The 21209-nt window shown below is 41.5% G+C and overlaps 1 protein-coding gene across 2 annotated transcripts in view; it reads right to left on the bottom strand.

Annotated features, from left to right (window-relative positions):
* Positions 1–21209, bottom strand: part of LOC126341671 (beta-1,3-glucosyltransferase) — a 77209-nt gene that overhangs the window by 21921 nt on the left and 34079 nt on the right. For both annotated transcript variants that reach the window (XM_050001790.1, XM_050001791.1), the window contains exons 7-10: positions 14244–14424; positions 10822–10957; positions 10590–10743; positions 1993–2266 (exon numbers count right to left, since the gene is read on the bottom strand). In XM_050001790.1, coding sequence (XP_049857747.1) covers positions 1993–2266; positions 10590–10743; positions 10822–10957; positions 14244–14424 — 745 coding nt within the window. The remainder of the gene's footprint in view (positions 1–1992; positions 2267–10589; positions 10744–10821; positions 10958–14243; positions 14425–21209) is intronic.

The following is a 21209-nucleotide window of genomic DNA, read 5'->3' as shown; positions in this document are numbered from 1 at the left end:
CATGAGGAATCCTTTTCTCCCTTGTGGATTTTTAAGAGCCTGCACTCAGCTCAGCAGATTTAAAAACAAAAGTATTTTGACAATATTATGGTGACATTTTCATAGTTTGGCCTAACGGTTTGGATATTATCTGAGACTACCTTCAACATTTACACCCATACATAAAAAACACAACATTTACTATGGAGGTAGAGAAAGGAGGATGTTTGCCATTCTTAGGTGTCTTATTATACACTTGGACATTTAATATTTCAAAAGCCTACTCATACAGACTGTATTTGCAGGTAACTAGTTGCCATCCTCTAGCACAAACAATGGTCATTCTGAAGACCCTTTCCCTTACAGTGTCAGATGCTGCAAGTAGAACTGGAATACTACCAAATTATGCCCCCAAAAAATGGATATTCATTTAGCAGATGAAATTACTATAGTCATATAAATGGCACAACAAGCAAAAGAATGAGCCCTTTGAAAGACGACAGCCTACCTGTCATATTTTGGAAAAATTACTGTGAAAATAGCCAAAGTACTAAACATATGGTTAATGTGATCTTTTTGCCTCCATCAAAAGTATCAGCCCTTAATAACTATGAGCACTCTTTCATATTCGGCACTTTGAAAACCATCTCTTCTACTGAAAGCTCTTTTCTTTCAGTATTCTGACAGATGGTAGTATGGACTAAAACAAGAAAAAAATGTCCATCTCCACAACTAGGAAACATGTCTCTTCTACTGAACAAACGTTCATAGCTCTCACAGTATGCATTTTAGAGCCCATGTTTACTACACTGTTTTGCTTCGAATCACAGTTTTTGTCATGCCCCTGAATAATGACCATTCCCCCTGGGATACCTTGTGTAGTGTAAATGACATGTATGTACAGGAGCACATCATGGAACACAAATGGCACACTCTAAGACAGTAAATCCACTATTGCAAACTACTTAATACGATTGGTCACTTGATGAAATACAGTGATACAAAAAATGTGGGTCATCCTTCAAACTTTTGGAGTTTTGTTGTTAAGAAATCAGTGGAGACATGACTGAAGTCCAAGGTGAAGATGGTCAAATTGATATCAAGGAGGATGCTCCAGCAATGCAGACTTGCAGCAGGCAAACATGGGCTCTAGCAACACATGTGCAGTGACTACTCGATATACCATTCATGCACCAGTGCAGTTTTCAACAGGGAGCTCAGTGCACTTTCACCAGTATACACCTGAAGACGGCCAGAGGATGCTGAACTGAAATATTATGGCAGTAAGTTACTTATATCTGCCAGTTAGTATGATGTTTCATGGGAGACTCTATATGCCATGAATGTTTTAAATTTCACATCATGAGTCTTGTCCATCCTGTGCTTGCTGTCTTGCTGATAGCTGTTAGTGTGGTGACATAGAAATTCTCACTGAGGACATCTGCACAGATAATGCAAGATATGTGGCTCTTACAGCAGAAATAACACCTTAAAATACCATTCAGAAACTATATGACGTGTTGCTGCTTCATATCATATTATTTCCACAGTTACAAATCTGTGTGGAATTCTATACTGACTTTGCTGCTTTCTTTTGTTCAAATTAGGAAAAAAAATTACCACAATGTGGAACAATTTTAAAAATACTAAGCCAGTGAATTCCTGTAACGTAAATTACTGACTTCATGTGTGTTAAAGAAGACTTTTTTACAACACAGTTGTTTGGTCAAGTGATGAGACCCAGGAAACAATTTCTTTCTCTAAGAAAATATTTTCCAGTTCAAAATCAAGTTGGCACAAAATTAGAAAGTGAAAAACTCATTTGTCTTAGTGTGGCAACTTCATTTCATAAACTGAATAAGTTTTCCTTTTCAACTACAAATATTTTGGACATGAATTAAATTCATTTCTGAGCTGCTATGACAACATTTAAATAACACAGTGCACTGGTGTTTTTGCTGTGAATAACCACAACACTCATCAATGCGTAGCACAAGTATCAGGGATACAAACCTGGTGGAATCCTGGAATGTGAATTATTGGTATTCCCAGCCTAGTGGCACATGATCCAAGAAACATATCATCTGGTGTCGAGATGTCAGGACATTGACATTTGGTAGATTTGGCAATAAGCTGTGCAGCTGCTAAGCTGAGTACCATGCCACCTCCTCCTGTCACATAATTATAGCCTCCATGTGGCATATGAATGTTAAATCCATATCTTTCTCCCAGCAGGAATGGTACATCTGATTTGAAACAGCTCAATAGCTCCTGTAGCCTAGAGACACTGAAAACATATATTATGATGATGACACTAGCAGGATTAAAAGGAATGACACATGTGAAATAGCAGCTAAGCTACCTTCAGAGAAGTATTATTATGTGTAATTGAACAGTGCAAGCTCTGTAAGAGTTTAATATGAACGTAGCATAGCACTGCCAAGGTTCAGTATCTTTCAAATATCTTAATAAACATTTTGGATACTGGTAGGCTCATATATCAAATGTAGGGTTGTGAATGGCTAAAGAGGAAAGGGAAAGAGGAGAAGACTGAAGAGTAAATGGGAATGAGATTGTTTAACGTAGGTTCAGTCCAGGGAGATGGCGGGATGAAAGGATGTGTTGGAGTGCAAGTTCCCATCTCCACAGTTCAGAGGGACTGGTGTTGGGTGGGAGAAGCCAAATGGCACATACAGTGTAGCAGGTTCCTAGGTCCCAAGAATTACGCTGGAGGGCATGCTCCGCTACTGGGTATCGGATATCTCCTAGGCGGACTGTTCGTCTGTGTCCGTTCATGCGCTCATCCAGTTTAGTTGTTGTCATACCGATGTAAAAGGCTGTGCAGTGCAGGCATGTCAGCTGATAAATGACATGTGTAGTTTCACATGTGGCCCTGGCTTGAATTGTGTATGTTCTACCAGTAGTCGGGCTGGAGTAGGTGGTTGTGGCGGGGATGAATGGGTCAGGTTTTCAGGTTTTGCAGCGGGGTCGGTTACAGGGGTAGGAACTGCTGGGTAGAGAAGGTAGTCTGGGAATATTGTAGGGTTTAACAAGAATGTTACAGAGGTTAGGGGGGCGATGAAAGGCAACTCTGGGTGGTGTGGGGAGAATTTTGTCAAGCGATGATCTCATTTCAGGGGCTGACTTGAGAAAGTCATATCCCTGGTGGAGTAATTTGTTGATGTATTCGAGGCCAGGATAATACTGGGTGACAAGGGGGATGCTTCTGTGTGGTCTGGGGGTAGGAACATTATTGTTGGACGGGAAGGAATGTATTGCACTGGAGATCTGTTTGTGGACAAGGTCTGCAGGATACTTGTGGGAGAGGAAAGCACTGGTCAGGTTACTGGTGTAATTGTTGAGGGATTCGTCACTGGAGCAGATACGTTTGCCATGAATACCTAAACTGTAGGGAAGGGAGCGTTAGATGTGGAATGGATGGCAGCTGTCAAAGTGAAGGTACTGTTGTTTGTTTGTGGGTTTGATATGGACAGAGGTGTGGATGTGAGCTTCAACAAGATGAAGGTCAACATTCAGGAAGGTGGCTTGGGTTTTGGAGAAGGACCAGGTGAAATTCAGATTCGAAAAGGAGTTAAGGTTATAGAGGAAATTAAGGAGTGTTACTTCACCATCAGTCCAGACCACAAAGATGTCATCTATAAACCTATACCAGGCAAGGGGAAGCAGCTGTTGGGTCTTCAGGAAAGCCTCCTCCATGCGGCCCATGAAGAAGTTGGCATAGGACGGAGCCATCCTGGTTCCCATGGCCGTTCCCTTGATTTGTTTGTAGGTCTGGCCTTCAAAAGTGAAGTAATTATGGGTGAGGATGAAGTTGGTAAGTGTGATGAGGAACGAGGTTTTTGGAAGATCTTCGGGTGGGCGTTGGGAGAGGTAGTGCTCAAGGGCAGAGAGACCATGGGTATGTGGGATGTTTGTGTAAAGGAATGTAGCATCTATGGTGACAAGAAAGGTTTCAGGTGGGAGAGGAGTGGGAATGGATTTGAGGCGTTCTAGGAAGTGGTTTGTGTCTTTGATGTAGGATGGGAGTCTGCGAGTGATAGGTTGGAGGTGTTGGTCTACCAGAGCTGAGATACTTTCTGTTGGGGCTTTGAAGCCTGCTACAATGGGACGGCCAGGATGGTTCTCTTTGTGGATTTTGTGTCATAGGTAGAAGGTAGGGGTCTCTCATCCAGATCCCTCTCTCCTCCAGAGACATCGGTTCTATCAAAAGGCTTAACCTTTAGCCCCACACCTAAATTCAACCACACTGCCCTGGTTAAGGATCTCCTCTCATTCACCCAGAACCTCAACTGGAAATATCACTTCACTATCCAAACACAGCCACCAAATACTAGACCCAGTGTTGAACCTTGTCTAGAACAGTTTCGACCGCCTTCTCAAAGAGATCCTCCTCCCCTCCCCCCAAACCATCCCTTGCTGACATTTCAGGAATTCCTCACATCCAGTGTTGCCTCCCAGTCCTTCTTGAAGAACATCCCGACAACCCCCAACATCACCCCAGCTGAATCCCGTGCCATTAAGGAGCTGAAAACAGACCACTCTATTGTCATCCTCCTGGCAGATAAATGCTCCACAACTGTGGTACTTGACCGTGTGGAGTATGTGGCAGAAGGACTGCGTCAACTCTCCAACACCTCAACCTACAAAGCTATTATCCAGGATCCCATTCTCTCCATCCTAAAAAATCCAAGGTCTTTCACAAGGCCATAGACTTACTCACTCCACCTGAGCCACGTACCCCTACCTTCTACCTATTAGCCAAAATCCACAAAGAGAACCATCCTGGCCGTCCCATTGTGGCAGGCTTCAAAGCCCCAACAGAAAGTATCTCAGCTCTGGTAGACCACCTCCAACCCATCACCCGCAGACTCCCATCCTACATCAAAGACACAAACCACTTCCTAGAACGCCTCAAATCCATTCCCACTCCTCTCCCACCTGAAACCTTTTTTGTCACCATAGATGCTACATCCCTTTACACAAACATCCCACATACCCATGGTCTCTCTGCTCTTGAGCACTACCTCTCCAAACCCCCATCTCCATACTGATGCCATCCATAAGGTCAGCTGTCTGAAGCTACAAGCTCTTGCATGTGGGCTGTCAAACAAGCTGATCAAGACAGCTTTCAGAAAAGTATCCAAAAGTATTTCACAAGACTCTCTATCTCTACCCCCTATAACAAACCCACAGATGTCCCAGCCTATATTCAGTAGGTTAGTCACCTCCAACTAGTAATGCATGATCTGGGTATTTGTACACTACTGACCATAGACTTTCTTTGAATGACTCTAAAATTGTCTCAGCAAAATCGGGTGTCTGGTAACAACATTCAACAATTAACTTGATTGCATCTAGACTGTTATATATGACCAATAAACTTTACTGTCACACTCAAATTCAAACTCAAGAGCAACAGTATTTTTGTCACCTGCAATGAACACCAACGGCCTTGCCGCAGTGGATATACTGGTTCCCATGAGATAACTGAAGTTAAGCACTGTCGGGGATGGTCAGCACTTGGATGGGTGAGCATCCAGGCCGCCATGCACTGTTGCTATTTTTCGGGGTGCACTCAGCCTCGTGATGCCAATTGAGGAGCTACTCGACCAAATAGTAGTGGCTTTGGTCAAGAATACCATCATAACGGCCGGGAGAGCGGTGTGCTGACCCCACGCTCCTCCTATCCGCATCCTCCAATGAGGTTGACATGGTGTTTGGATGGTCCCGGTAGGCCACTCGTGGCCTGAAGACGGAGTGAGTGCAATGAACACTCCCCCTCCTACAGTGTTTAATCTGTCTTTTCAATATACATTCCCTGACTGACTCATTAAATATCTCAGAGCTTTCCAATTCAGGTTTCAGCCAGCCCCTACTGCCAAGAACAATTTGAGTATGAGAAGTTTCTGGAGGGCTACAAATTCAGGAACTATGTTATGAATACTTTGATAATTTACTGACAAAATTTTGACAATCAAAGTGCCTTTACTCTGAACACAGTGTGATTTTGCTATCTGTGTACTGTCCAATGATTATTTATTGGAGTAACTCGAACTACTGCCTAGTCTAAAAAAAACCATATGCATTCCACAAATACTCTGCTACCTGAGCAGCTAGTACCTTTGTGTACTGCACCCTTTGCCTGTCAAGGGAATCCTACAATTCCCTACACATTAATGCAGGCCATAATTCTGCTGCCAAGACCATCACAGAGTTGACGAAACCTTTGATTGAGACCTCCATTTGGCTCCAAACCAATCTACCCTGATCAACTCTGGGAACAATGTTGCAAGATGTGAGCACCACTTGAGCCCCTGTGTGAAGCCAGCAGCCTTCACACTTCAATTAGCAATCTGTATGGACTGAGGATGGCCTCAGCACCCACGTGATAGGTGCTGATGTGAGCCACAACTTGCATAAAACTGCATCCTGGATTCTTGATAACTGCAGGCAAGGCCTCCACCATATCTCAGATGAGGCCTCCCGTCATATATAAGGAGTGCATATTGGCTTTCTTTCCAGCACTGAATGCTAACTCCCTTAGTGGCTCCGTAGCACATGTAATGTTGGAGTTCCCAATAACTAACACACTCTTCCCCATGCGTGCCTGCTCGGACCCTGCTCAAGAAAAGGCAGACTTTTCAATCTCACAGTGAACAAGCAATGCCAGACCATTAGTCTCCACACTGATCCTCCACTCTGTGCAAACAAATGCATTGCCAACCATGCTGGGTACTCTATGAGGTGCTTCAGCAAAAGAGCACCTGCGCAAAGCATACAATGCCTGATCTATCTCATGTGATGTGCCAAATTCTCTGCCACTGTACACCCCGAGGCAGCAACCTCAAGGTGGACGGCCATAGCCAAACGCACATTCAGCTGCATTCAGCTGTTCATGGACCGTGGCCAGCTCCTTCTATGTCCACACACACCATTCTCACATCCTACCCATCCTAGCAATACTAACTGAAAAAAGAGAGAAACCTAAATAACCTAAATATGCAACTTGATACCCTCCTGATGTATGATCAATGGACTCTGAATGGTTTAATGAGCTCTATAACTTGCTGTTCAGAAGAAATGGAAACTACACTACAGACTGCCTGAATTTACATTTACAATTAAAAACAACAAGATTAAATCTCTTAAAGAGAAAAACATGCATGAGATTTATGAAATACACTACCAAGGAAACAGGAAAAGTCCGATGTGTAACTTGCTGCTCTGGAGATGTGTAGCCGGCAACAGCTGAAGCCTCACCATAAGATGTCAAAACATGTCATGAAATTTTATCTGGGTTTCATGATGTGTCACATGTTGTGGAGAGTAACATACTTCTCCTCCTTGAGGACAGTGGAGTTAAAGACCAAACCACTTCTCTCAGTGATCACTCTGTGAGGCCTGAAAGCTAATTGTTGGTTAGTAGTGGGAATAATTCTAGCAAAATGTGTGTCATGCTCTTAGAAGTGTCTTCTGGATTTGTCTGAAGGCTCCAGCCCCATCACTGAGGTATCCAGTCACCCCAAGAACCAACTGCAAATGAAGTCTTATTCATGTGCATATTGATGACTCAGCCCCTAAATTATTCAGTGAGGTGTTACTTTCTACCAAGAACTTCCAATTAACATTTCTATATTGCTGATACAGATAGTTTTTATGGCTACCTAAGGCCTGTTGTCTAGGTGTAGCACATTTGAGTAGTAACCAAAATGCCATGGGTTGATGGCTGAAGATTCAATAACCTTGTCAAATGGCAGAGGAGCTGCAAAGGTTCAAGGCATTCTCTTGCCCCTGGGGGAGGTAAGCTGCCCCTATACGGCAAAAGAATCGGCAATGATCAACAGTATGAGGATGCAGAAGGCAATGGAAACCACTGTATTAAAGACAAATAACATGTATCCACAGGGTATGTGGCCTATAAATGAAAAAAGTTCCATGATGATTGACAGGATTCCAGATTAGACCCCCATTCAGAATTCCAGATCACTGTCAAGTGGGAGGTGACCATGAAAAAAATATTTTATAAACAATGAAAGGATAATGTTCTATGAGTTGGGGTATGGAATGTCAGAAGTCTGAATGTTAGAAAATCTGAAAAGGAATATGCACATACATATACAATATACAGTGGGAGTCAGTGAACTTAAATGGTAAGAAGACAAGGACTTCTGGTAAGACGAATATAGGGTCATATCAACAGCAGCAGAAAATGGTATAACAGGAGTGGGAATCATTGTGAATGGGAAGGTAGGTTAGAGAATGAGTTACTGTTAACAGTTCAGTGATAGAGTTGTTATCATCATATTTGACACAAAACAAACAATAGTTCAGGTATACGTGTCTTGTTGCAAGCTGAAGATGAACGCAGACAAAATGTATATGAGGATATTGAATAGGTAATACATATATGTAAAGGGAAATGATAATCTAATGATCTTGGAGGATTGGAATGTACTTTTAGGAGAAGAAATAGAAGAAAGATTTACAGGAGAATATATGCTTGGTAGTAGGAATGTACGCTGCAGTAATTACTCAGAGATGAAGAAGCCTGGGCAGGATAGAGAAGCATGGAGAACTGCATCAAACTAGTCTCTGGACTGCAGACCACAACAACAACAGAAATTAAAGAGGGGGAAGATCAATTGAGTTTTACGATAAATTTCAGTTGGTTATAGCAAATACACTATTCAATAATCACGAGAGGAGCAGCTATACTTGGAAAAGACTTGAAGATTGAGATTATTCCAGTTGGATTATATCATTGTCAGACAGAGATTGTGAAATCAGATTCTGGATTGTAAGGTGAACCCAAGAGCAGATATAAACTCAGATCACCTTTTAGTAATGCTGAAGAGTAGACTGAAGATCATGAGAATTATGCAGAAGAGTAAATGAGGAAGGAAGTACGTACTAAAGTTCTAAGGGATGATAAGATACATTTGAAGTTCACTAAAGATGTGGGTACTGTGATAAGGACTGCTATAGCAGGCAGTTCAGTTGGAGAGGAATGGATGTCTCTAAACAGAGAAAAAGACAAACATGGGTATTAGGGAGGTAACAATGATCTGAAGAACATACAAAGGCACTCTAGTTCAGCCATAGAGTGTCTCAAGGATATTTGTAATATTGTACAGTATTATAATGACAGATGTAAAGAATATTGTAACTCACTATACAGCTGTCATAATATTGTACCTAATACATAACACAAAGAATTCCATCAGAATTTCTAAAATCATTAAGGAAAGTCGTAACCAAACAACTATTCAAGTTTATGTATAGTATGTATGAGACTTTTGGAAAAATATCATCCACATAATTTCATAGACTAGCAAGGACAGTTAGGTGTGAGTACTATCACACAATCAGCTTAACAGCTCATGTATCCATGTTGCTCAAACATCAGACTTAGTGATTGTGAAAAAATCAAGGAATTCTGCTATCTAGACAGCAAAATAACCCATGATGGACAGAGCAAGAAGGACATAAAAAGCAGACTAGCACTGGCAATAAGGATATTCCTGGCCAAGAGAAGTGTATGGTATAAACATAGGCCTTCATTTGAGGAAGAAATTTCTGAGAATGTACTTTTGGAGCACGGCATCATATGGTAGTGAAACGTGGACTGTGGGAAAACCACAACAGATGAGAATTGAATCTTTTATAATGATGTGCTACAGAAGAATGACGAAAATTAGGTAAACTAATAATGTAAGGATTGAGGTGGTTCTCCACTGAATCAGAAAAGAAAGGAATGATGCGACCAGACAGAACTACATTGTCCAGCCATTACTATGGGTTCTTTAATTCCTCCGGCAGAAGACATGAAACTAGAACAAATTAAGTATTAGCTCACTTTATTACATAAATAATAGAAAAATTTACTTAACACAGTTCTTTCCCAAAACAGCACTGGGTAATTTACAGCTGCCATTGACTAGCAAAGCATGAATTGATGCACTAGTTAACGAACAGTTCTATCGCAGTACAAAATTCCACATTTAGCTGCCATTGCCCTACATGGGGATGTTGACTGGTGTAGCCAAAGTCTGGAACTGGGGCAGAGCTCTTGCATGCTCAACACATACTATATTGACCTCAGCATGAGAGGGCTGCTATGCTGAGGGGGATGTCTGTGGTATCGATTTGCATTGCTGACTCTGGCGTGGCACCACAATCTCTGGAGGATGCCACAAGGAATATATGGAAAACACTGGCAAGATGAAGGGAAATGATGTTAGGGCATGTTGAGGCACCACAGAATAACTTCCATGGCTCTACAATGTAAAAACTGTAGAGGAAGCTAAAAGGTTGGAATAGGAGAGAAATTTGTGGTAAGTCACATTAAACCAGTTAGAAGACTGATGGAGGAAAAAAGAACCATACATAGCTTGGCAAAATACCATGCACAAGAGGCAAGAGTAACAAATGAGTAGTGAAACAATTAAATAGTAAAACATATGAAACACAGTTGGAAAATTGTGTTTATATTAATTTTGATGCTAAAAAAATTTCAAAATTAATTTATGTAATGTAATGCTTTCCACAAAGTGCTATTTTAATTAAACTGAAGATCTGGATACACATACCTCAATATTGTATCATCATCTGTTATTACAATCCATTTCACAGTTGGATACTTTTGTGGCTGAAGTGCAACATTATGTATTATACTCATTGTCTTTGCACAGTGGCCAACTTCTGTGTTGGGTACTCCAAGATTAATTGTGGGTATATTCTGATCTGAAGAACATCACATATAATGCCTCTTAACTCCAAGTATTGTTTAGACAGTATAGAGTAGACAAAACTTTATCTCACCTGCTACATCACTGTAAAATTCCATATACCCTGTGAATTTACCCCATGTTTTCTTAATTACTGGCACTCTATCTTTGTGGAACTTACTGCAAGTCTTTATAGCAAAATATATGTGACTTCTTGAAACAGCATCTCCCTGAAATTGAGTTTTGGAAAGAAACACAATCTCAGAACAGTAATAAACACCTTTTTTTAAAAAAAATACACACAGGGAAAGCATTCTTTTATCTTAATTCAAATGATAATTCATTACACTGTATCTTATAATTAACATTATATACAGTTGCCCACATAGCTCTATGGTCTATGCAACTGTTCATAGCTCTATGGTCTATGCAACTGTTCATATTTCTTCAGGCACAGGCAATGTATAAAAAAGAATTATAAAGTGCTCCTAGGAACCGGGAGTGACTTCATCTACGCTAGCTTCTACATGTGTACATTTAGATATTCCTCAACTCACAGTCTGTGGGCTCTGCTGTTTACATCCACTTATGAGATCTTCTTATGCAGTTTCTTTAGTTTCTGAATTTTCTACAGGTGATGGTGTGTGAAACATATATTTTGTGAGCTTGGATGTAACCCTTATAAAAATGTTTTCTGCATAAAACCGACATGTAGACCAATTCTGTAATGTTGCATGTATGGTGTTATCTGAACTATGTCTGAAAATCCAAACAAACTTAAGTGTTCAATTGTGATAAGTGTAATGAACATTACCAAAGGATACTAGTGGAGTTAAGCACACATTCTACCAAGGATTACATGCAAGTCCACAAAGTATACTACCTTGACTGGAAAGAAATGAGACTGCACAAATTACTAAGAAACTGTTTGCTGTGGCTTAATAGTGGTGACTATTTGTCCTCAGCATCCTTAGACCTTAGCAAATTACATCAAAATTGATAAAGTCAGTAGCACTGGATGAGAAATTTAGTATGTATGTGTTCCTGTACTCTGCTGATGGGTGAAAAAGGCAGTGCCAATGAATAGCTGCACAATAAATTTCTAGAAAAAAAGCTTTTGCATAGTAAAATGAATGAAAGAAAATGGATTCAGCTGTCTTCTACTTTATGGGCAACCAGTTCTAAATGAACATATTTGGTAAGTACACTATTATGCAGCATCAGCATTGTTTCATTTGTGTGAGACACTGTAAATCACATTTTCTGGTGTAGTGCAATAACAGACCTGTAGGAAACTGCTTGTCCACTGTCACTGCATTGACTAATTTTGTTTAAACTTGTCACACCATAAGAATACAGACTGCATTGGAAAACAACATTGTATTAATACACAGTTGCAAATAGGTTAGTAATGTATATTGCATCATTTCTTTCATGTCAAAGTAGTATGTTTCACACAGCAAGTGCATACAAGAAAGCAAAACAATGCAAGCCAGGAAAAACGGAAAATAAGTGAAATGTGCACTATCCATGTATGAGCAATTGGTTTGGAAGAGATAACTGTATTTTAAATAAAAAAACTTTATCCAATTAATGGACACTGATTATTCTAAACACATCTAAGCTATTCAGTTGCTGCTCCTCTAATAATAACCTTTTACCAATTACATGAGCAAATTGACGAATGATGAAGAAATGGTTATGCACTATGTGGAGGCTGCTTATTTACAATGATTTTTGTTTGCTACAATTATAACAGAAATTTGTCCACTTAGAATCACAAGTCTAATAACTTGTTTTTAAATAAACTGTGATGATAACAGTGATGTCAAATGTCCTAAACCAAAAACAATTTAATTTAGTTCTGAATCTCTGGACATTACCAGTTTCCTATCTTAAGTAATATTTTTTATGATCCGTGTTAAGATAAATAACTCTGCTTCCTATCATAAATAGGAGGTAAAATCCAGATGGAAATTATTTTTATGTAAAATATAGAGGCTGAAACTGAACTTTTCTCCCATTCCAGCCATATCAGTACCACTTCTCAATGTTAGTTTTTTTCTCATAAACTTTTTCTTTCTCTCCAATATTTTTTATCTTTGCATTCATCTCCTTTCTTTCTTTGAGTTATTTGCCCATTTTTCCCCTTATTGTTTCTTCACTGAACTCCTTTTGGTCCTAAGATTATTTCTTCCTTCATGTTGTGTATCACCTTTTAACAACGAAGTCCAGCTTATAATTAGTTTCCTTTATGTGAGAGACCTAAAAGATTACAGTTGTGTTTTATTAGGACATTGGCATCAATTCTGCAACATAACCACACACAAAATGAAATTGTACCATGTGATTGTAGTTTTTACATTTCATTCTACTAACCACATAACACATCATTAGTCATGTCCCTTTCTGATCACTGATTTTCCTTCAGGATTTTTCCTCTCATCATATCATTTAAGAAGTCATTGAACCAAATCAGATGCTACATCTATTTGTTTTTCCTTTCCTGTACAGATCAGTGCCCTTCCTTCAGAGTGTCCTTGCAACAGTTCCTAATTAGTTTACCTTTCTATCCCAAATTTTTGTTGTGCTCGTCCTTACCCATACCTCTACAGTTTCTAATGCTGCCCTTTCCCAAGAAAGGGGCAACAATAAGAAGAGATCAAATAGTTTTTGCAATCAGAAATAACTTGCATGCATGGAAACAACACTGCGTTCCCTGACTTGTCTTAACAAATTTACAGATCACCTTGAGAGAATAGAACATATAAAAGAGACTAATAAACACTGACCTACTGGCATTATTAAGCCTTTCAACATGACACACTATAAAGTGACAAACAAACACTGACCTACTAGAACAGCAAGTCTTTCAACATGACAAACTTCTTCATTTCACAAATGAAAATGTGAGATAACCTGAAACATGTAAAGGTTATATGAGCATATAGAAAGGGGATTTAGAAAATCTGAATCTCTGAAAAGTCTCATATTTCATAATGTGCCACTCTTGTGTGCTTATAAACATGTATCTGAAAAGAGACAGTACAAAAACTACATATGCATCTTCCTCTTACAGATTTGGAAGTCTTCAAGAGCATTCACACAAATTACTTATTTATAATTATGAATTCACAGGGATACTTCTAGCACTTTATGGAACTAGTGAAAACCTTATATGAAAATTCCAAAATAGAGACAGTGGGGGAAAAACATCTGCTTCTGGAACTCAGATGGAAATATGAGTAACAATGATATCATCATCAAGAAAGTCACGAGGACAATATGATAAAAACGTTTAAATTTGAACCCACTGAAATCTGAGGAAGCTACTTGTTTTCTTCTGTAAAGTGGCATTACAAACAGTGATATTTATGACATGTTAATAATGGTGTGCACTGGGCTTAAAATAGAAGTGTTTGACTTTACCCAGTTACAAGAACAGAATTATTGTACTTGCTCTCATTTTATTGAGTGGTATAATAAACTAACTTGAATAGCTCAGTATGTTCTTACACAATATCTGATGAGCCTTGGAGATGTAGCACACATAGAACGATATTTAGAACACAGGAATGGAGTATCCACCAAAGCTGGTCCTTTGCCACCATCCCACACAAACTGAGCTAACTCATACTGTGCATCAATGGCAAAATTTTGTTGGTAAGTCTCATTTTCAGAAAGCCGCTGTCCCAGCCTACAAGAGAAACAAAATAGAATTATAACAATGCAATGTTAAAAAATCACATGTTTGAGATCTCGCTGCTGGTGAGGACACAAGTCTATATAACTGTCTTTTTGTAGCATACAGACTTCCAGGCATTCTATGGCACCCAAAGAAGACATTTAACACAATTAATTTCATGATACAGGGACATTCCTTTATTGTAGCACTGACAGTGTGGGTTGAGAAGTTTTCACATTCCCATGAAGCTGAGATCTACACTGGAAGAGGCACTGTAACTGGTATGGCCTCCCAAGTCTGACAGGTCCCAGCAGACGAAGAAGACAAAGTGTGTCTCACAAAACTTCACCTCTCTGATGTCCCATCCCATGTACGTTAGCCCTTCATACCACAGCTCAATGTGATAGTGATCAAAGCAAGCTTCAGTCTAGTGAGCAGTCACAGAAGCAGAGCTCTGGAGCCTGCTTTGCATCCAGTCTGGAAAGGAGACATCTACAGCCTTCCAGACAGATCACATTACTTCCTGCAATAGAAAACTGATTGAATATGTGACTGTCTCTGAATAACCATGACAAGATGATCCTTTTCCAGCACCTGTTCAGGATGCAACTTGTTTGTGTGAATGTATGGCCTCAGCATTTTGGAGAGGGATGTAACTGCTGTAAATCTTACTCTACTGAAATTTAGCATTGAACATCTGTCCCACAAAAATGTCAGCATGGCAGGTTAGTGAACTGTGGATAGGGCTGTTGGAGGAACTATTGCTATGTGCAAACTCCTGGGATGTCTTGGTCTGGGTCAGACAGATTGGAAGTAGTGGTCTGTGGGAACCCAGCAAGTATATTCTTAACACAGGACACACCCAGCCTCGGATGTGCCTATACCTTTATTAAAACAAAACATCATGATTACTTTTATCACAGTCCATAGAGGGAACATAAAGTGCAGGGCACTTGGGACTATATTGGAACTACAATTGGAAGTAAATAATATAATGTGGATATCACTGGGCTAAGAGATATGAAGAAAGGAAGTGGATCACATCAAGCTGTTGTCAGAAAATGCTTTTCACTGTACAGGCAAAGATTGAGGTGGGTATTCAGGAATGGATTCTATCATTAACAATAAATATAAAGATGAAATTGTTGTTAGAGAAGTAATCTCAGGCAGAACAACAAGATAGTATTAAAAATCAACAAAAGGGATTCACTGTTAATAGAACAAGTTTATACCTAACAACCACACACCCAGATGAAAATCTTGGAAATATTTATGAGCAGCTAAAAAGAACAGTTAAATAAAAGTAATGGGTGAATTTAATGCAAAAGTGCAATCTGAGTGGAAAAACATTCTTCAGCAGGAATTTTGGATTCTATACCAGGAATAAGACATTTTATTGGAATTTGCTGAGGAGAGCCAAATATACTTCCTACATATAATTTTCAAGAATTACTCAGGCAGGAAGTCAAACTGAAAAGGATTTAGGCGAACTAAAGTGAGATTTACTATGTACTTCAAACAACAAACAAACCATGAAGGACGTGTTGGTCAGTCCATTGTCTCTATCGAACACAAGCTACTAAGATGCAATACTTGCAATGCTAAACTGGGCATTAAGTAAGAAACATTTAAACTTATTAAGCATAAAACCAGTTTCACTGACACAATAAATTAGGTGCAGAAGAAACTGAAGAAAGAAAAAGATGTTAAACGTTCTAGTGAATGAAAACAGATAAAGAAGAGGAAAAATAGTAAGACAGAACTGGCTGATGTGAACAAGACTATTCACAAGTATTAAAAAGAAAACATCAGAAAGTGTAATGAGAAGAGAGAGAAATCAGGAACAACTGAAGTATGAAGAAAATGAAATAAGTACCTATGCTGGGGAGTAACATGGCATTACTACAATGAAATAAAAGATCATCATAAAGGTGTTTAAAGATTTCTTCAACAATCTACAGAAGACACCTAGAAAAATGAACACTCAAATAATAGACTATGAGAATAAGTGGATTCCGGATGTATTACCATAAGAAATAAACAAAGTAATTAAGTGCATGGAAACAAGAAGACCTCTTTGGAATTATGGGATAACAGTATAGATAATAAAAGTGGAAGAATAAGAGGTGATAGCAAAAACTGCACAATTATTCACCAACCATTTGCACAAGATGATCACACCAGATAGTTGGAACAATGCTGTAATTGTTGTTCTCCACACAACTGGGAGCAGGTAAGATGTAAACAACTCCAGACCCACGAGCCTTTTGTCAACTGTATATAAGATTATATAATAATCGTTGCTAACTGACTAAAAAAACTTAAGCCTTTAACAAGGGAAAAAACTAAATGCCTTTAGAAATCTACAGATTGTCAGTTAGCAACAAAAATGTATGAGTTGCTACTTTGCACATGATGTGTAAACCATGAGAAAGTGTCTGTGTCAAAACCAAATCTGTGAAACAGAATCCACAAACATCAGTTCAGTAAAGTATTCATACAAGAAATCTACTGCTTCCAGTCAATTATGTCAAGGACATGAAAGTCCAGAAATGATGGAGTAATCAAGCAAGGTTACTCAATTTCACCAAGGTCATATTCTGCAGGCTTGGTCGAAGTCTTCAAATCATTAAACTAGGCTGAAGAAAGAATACACATAAATGAATCTTATCTGAACCTTATTTTATTTTCAGGTCACGTCATTCAGTTTGCTTATGACCTAGAAGAATTTCAGCAAAGGATGCGGCAACTCGACTGATGGCTACTTACTGTAAGACCAAAATAATAGACAATCCCTATCCCAGGAGAAAAATAATCAAGATTAGTAACTGAATTATAGGACTATGTGATCAATTTGTATACAAAATAAAAAATAAATAAAAAAAACATCTAGTGGATGGACGCTTAAAGAAATAAACAAGAGTGTGAAAATGGTTTGAACTTCATTTGGGAAACTGAATGCTACATTCAAAAGTACATTAACACTGTACCTTAAACGGAAGGTTGGTTGGTTGCTTGCTTGGAGAAGGAGACCAGACAGCATGGTCATCGGTCTCATCGGATTAGGGAAGGATGGGGAAGGAAGTCAGCCGTGCCATTTCAGAGGAACCATCTCAGCATTTGCCTGGAGTGATTTAGGGAAATCACGGAAAACCTAAATCAGAATGGCCGGACACGGGATCGAACCGTCGTCCTCCCGAATGCGAGTCCAGTGTCTAACCACTGCGCCACCTTGCTCGGTTCTAAACAGAAGGTCTATATCTAGTGTATACTGCCAGTACTAAAATAGGGAAATGAAAAATGGATGTTAATCATACAAACAGTACAAAAACTGAGCTCTGTCTAGTGTGTAATGGAAAGATCCATGTTAGGCATCACAAAAAGGTACAGTTAAATGAGCAAATGGACAGGAGAAAAGGAATGAGTTGAGATCCTAGTAGTGACTGCTACAAAAATGAAATGGAGGTAGGCTGAACACACACCAAGACAAAATAATGGTAACAACAGTAGAATTTGATGTCCCATAGATAATGAGGTCATTAGAGATGGAGCACAAGCTTGTATTAGCAAAGGATGGGGACACTAAGTTGGCCATGTCCTTTTCAAAGGAGTCATCCTGGCATTTGGTTTAAGTGGATGGCAAGACAGAGAACTGTCACTCCTCCTGAATGTGAGTCCAACAAGATGACGTGAGATGGACTAAGGAGATTGTGTGTTGAATTCTGTTGTAACTGCGACCAGGATGGTCGCAGGGTAGCAATGACGGAAAGCGCGGCGGGACCTGCGGAGAGGCACACAAACAACAACACAATGGAAGAGGATGGACATGACCCACAAAGGACAGAATGAATACAACAAGAGCGGACAACAGAGTCACAAGGAAACAAACACGTCCACTCATACACGAACGAGGAAGCAAGCAGTGTAGCACAAAGTGAGGTGTAAACCGACACAAGCGAGATAAGACTGACTGGCTGAGCGAGAGGCCGGCCCTTAAGTATGCTATTGGCCACTGGGACCACGTGTTCCACTGTGGTGCCCTCACACTAAAAGCAGGCCAGGAGGTGCACGCCGCCACAGCTTATGACGCGATGGTGCAGAGACCTCTATGGGTCTTCGACGTCCATGACGTCTGGTGCGGATTCAAATTCCGCGGCGCACGGCACCAGATACCTCCCCCCTGAAACTTGCACGTAGGGGCAGAAATGCTCCAGACGGTGCCGAGGTGGCCAGCAGTGGGAAGAGGAACTGGGTGTATGAACCGCTAGTGGCGGGGAGGAAGGGATGCCTGAGGTATCCCTGAGAGCCAATCCAAAATCCAGGGCAGGGGAGGGAGCCGCCGATCCACCCGGAGGCAGAGAGGGCCGGCGGCAGGCACGTGGGGAGACGGCAACCTGGGGCTGGGGCGGTGACTCGAGGACCACGCCTGTACCCGAAAGAGGTAGGGAAAGCGGCGGCGGCGCGAGTCCCGTAGCAGCACCCTTTCGACATCTGCACCGACGTCACACGCCACCCATTGGCCGCGTCAACCGTGGCGGGTGTCCAACCCACCTTGTGCCCGTACTCGTGGGCCCACTCGGCCGTGCCAGGTGCACACCGCTGCGAGGGCTGGGAGTGGGGGCGGGAGGACGGCATCAGAAAAAGGCAAATGGAGCAGGGTCTGTGGCTGTCACCCATGGAGGAGCTCTGCCGGACTGCGTCTTTCAATTGGCGTAGTGTGATAGGTGCTCAAACACAGGGTGAGGGCCAACATGGTTGGAGATGTGTCGGCCGCCTTAGTCAACTGTTGTTTAAAAGTGCGGACAAGGCTCTCCGCCACACCATCAGACGAACGGTGGGAAGGGGGACTACCAGATGTGCTTGATACCGTTGGCCTGACAGAAGTCGTGGAAGGAGGATGCTGTGAATTGTGGACCATTATCAGAGACTAACGTGTGGGGCAGACCCTAAATGGTGAGAACCTGCGCCAGGGCTGTGATTGTAGCCGTGGATGCCATTCAGACAACATATCAGTATTTGGAGTAGGCATCAACAATGAGTAACCAAATGGACCCCAAAAACGGGCCAGCAAAGTCGATATGGATGCGATCCCAGGGCCGGCGTGGCACAAGCCAGGGTGCAAATGATTGGGTGGGCTTGCGCACGGACAGTACACCCACGGACCGGGCGCTCAATATCGCCATCAATGCCGGGCCAATACACATGCTGGCAAAACAAAACTTTCATACGGGACATACCCCCGTGCCCACGGTGTAACAAACGGAGCGCCCGAAGCTGCAAATCCAGAGGGAGGACCACCCGGTGGGCATCTGACTCCATGGAAAACAGAAGGATATCATCGGCCACGGAGAGCCTGTGGGACAGGTGGTGCCCTTGTGGAATTATTTTAATTGTAACAAGGGACCGATGACCAAGCAGTTTGGTCCCTCCCCCTCACTTTTAAACCAACCAACCAAAATGGCTACCACCAGTTACGCTCTAAAATAATGTGCATCTGCTTTCATTCATTAACAGAGAGTGAGTCCTTCCTCTTACTGAGGAACATCTCTTCCAAGGAGGGGTTGTCGAGTTTCAGTGCCGCAGTACGGACCTCAGGGTCGAGAGCCAGCTGAACCACCACATCCCGGATCAGGGAGTCCGCATACGAAGCTTTACACTGCTGATTGGTGCACGTATAATCGCATCGACTGCTGAGACCCTGCAAGTCCATAACCCAGGAATGATACGATTGACCAGGCTGTTTATGGTACTGGTGGAACTCCAGCCGAGAGGCTGGGAATAGTAGTTTGTCAGCAAAAGGCAGATCTCCTGCAAAGAGAGAGCCACAGGATCAGACAATGGTGCCAACTTGCGGTGAAGAAATAACATGTCTGGAGAGGCCCAAGACAAAAACGACTGCTGCAAGGAGTTGCCTGTGACTTAAAAAGCCGTGAAATGTTGTTTCAGGCTATGTAAGTAGGTTCCCAGTCCTCTTTAGCGTCATTAAAGGGTGGAAATGATGGCGGACGTGGGAAAGCATCAGACACCCGAGGACTCTGAAGCTGGTGTGGTAACGCAACTGCAGTGACTTTTGTAAGATGTCTAACTGGAGCTGCTGCTGCTGCATGAGCTGCTGCTGTTGCTCCAACAGACTGACCAACTTCGCCTCCATACAAACAACGACCACCGTTTACATAGTCAACAAAATGTTGTAACTGCGACCAGGACGGTCGCAGGGTAGCAATGACAAAAAGCGTGGCGGGACCCATGGAGAGGCCCACAAACAACAACACAACAGAAGAAGACGGACACGACCAACAAAGGACAGAACGAATACAACAAGACCGAACAACAGAGTCACAAGGAAACAAACACGTACACTTGTACACAAACCATGAAGTAAGTAGCCTAGTGCAAAGTGAGGTGTAAATTGACATAAGCAAGATAAGGCTGACTGGCTGAGCGAGAGGCCGGCACTTAAGTACGCTATCGGGGGCACCGCTATTGGCCGCTGGGACCACATGTTCCACTGTGGCGCCCTCACACTAAAAGCGGGCCAGGAGGCGCGCGCCGCCACAGCTTACGGCACAATGGTGCAGAGACCTCTATGGGTCTTCGACGTCCATTACGTCTGGCGGGGATTCAAATTCCACGGAGTGCGGTACCATAAATTCCTTGATAGTAGAAATGACCTACAGGATGACTAATGGAAGATATATTAATGAGATAAACAAATAAACGGGATAAATATTACTGATGAAAGCTGAAGATTGTAATGTATAGAGAGATGTGGAAGAGGCCAGTACCCAGCTGTACAT

The sequence above is a fragment of the Schistocerca gregaria genome, chromosome 1 (assembly GCF_023897955.1).
Source record: "Schistocerca gregaria isolate iqSchGreg1 chromosome 1, iqSchGreg1.2, whole genome shotgun sequence".
NCBI classification, from domain to species: Eukaryota; Metazoa; Arthropoda; class Insecta; order Orthoptera; family Acrididae; genus Schistocerca; species Schistocerca gregaria.
The sequence above is the reverse complement of the archived record's forward strand: the minus strand, read 5'-3'. Positions and strand labels throughout refer to the sequence as shown.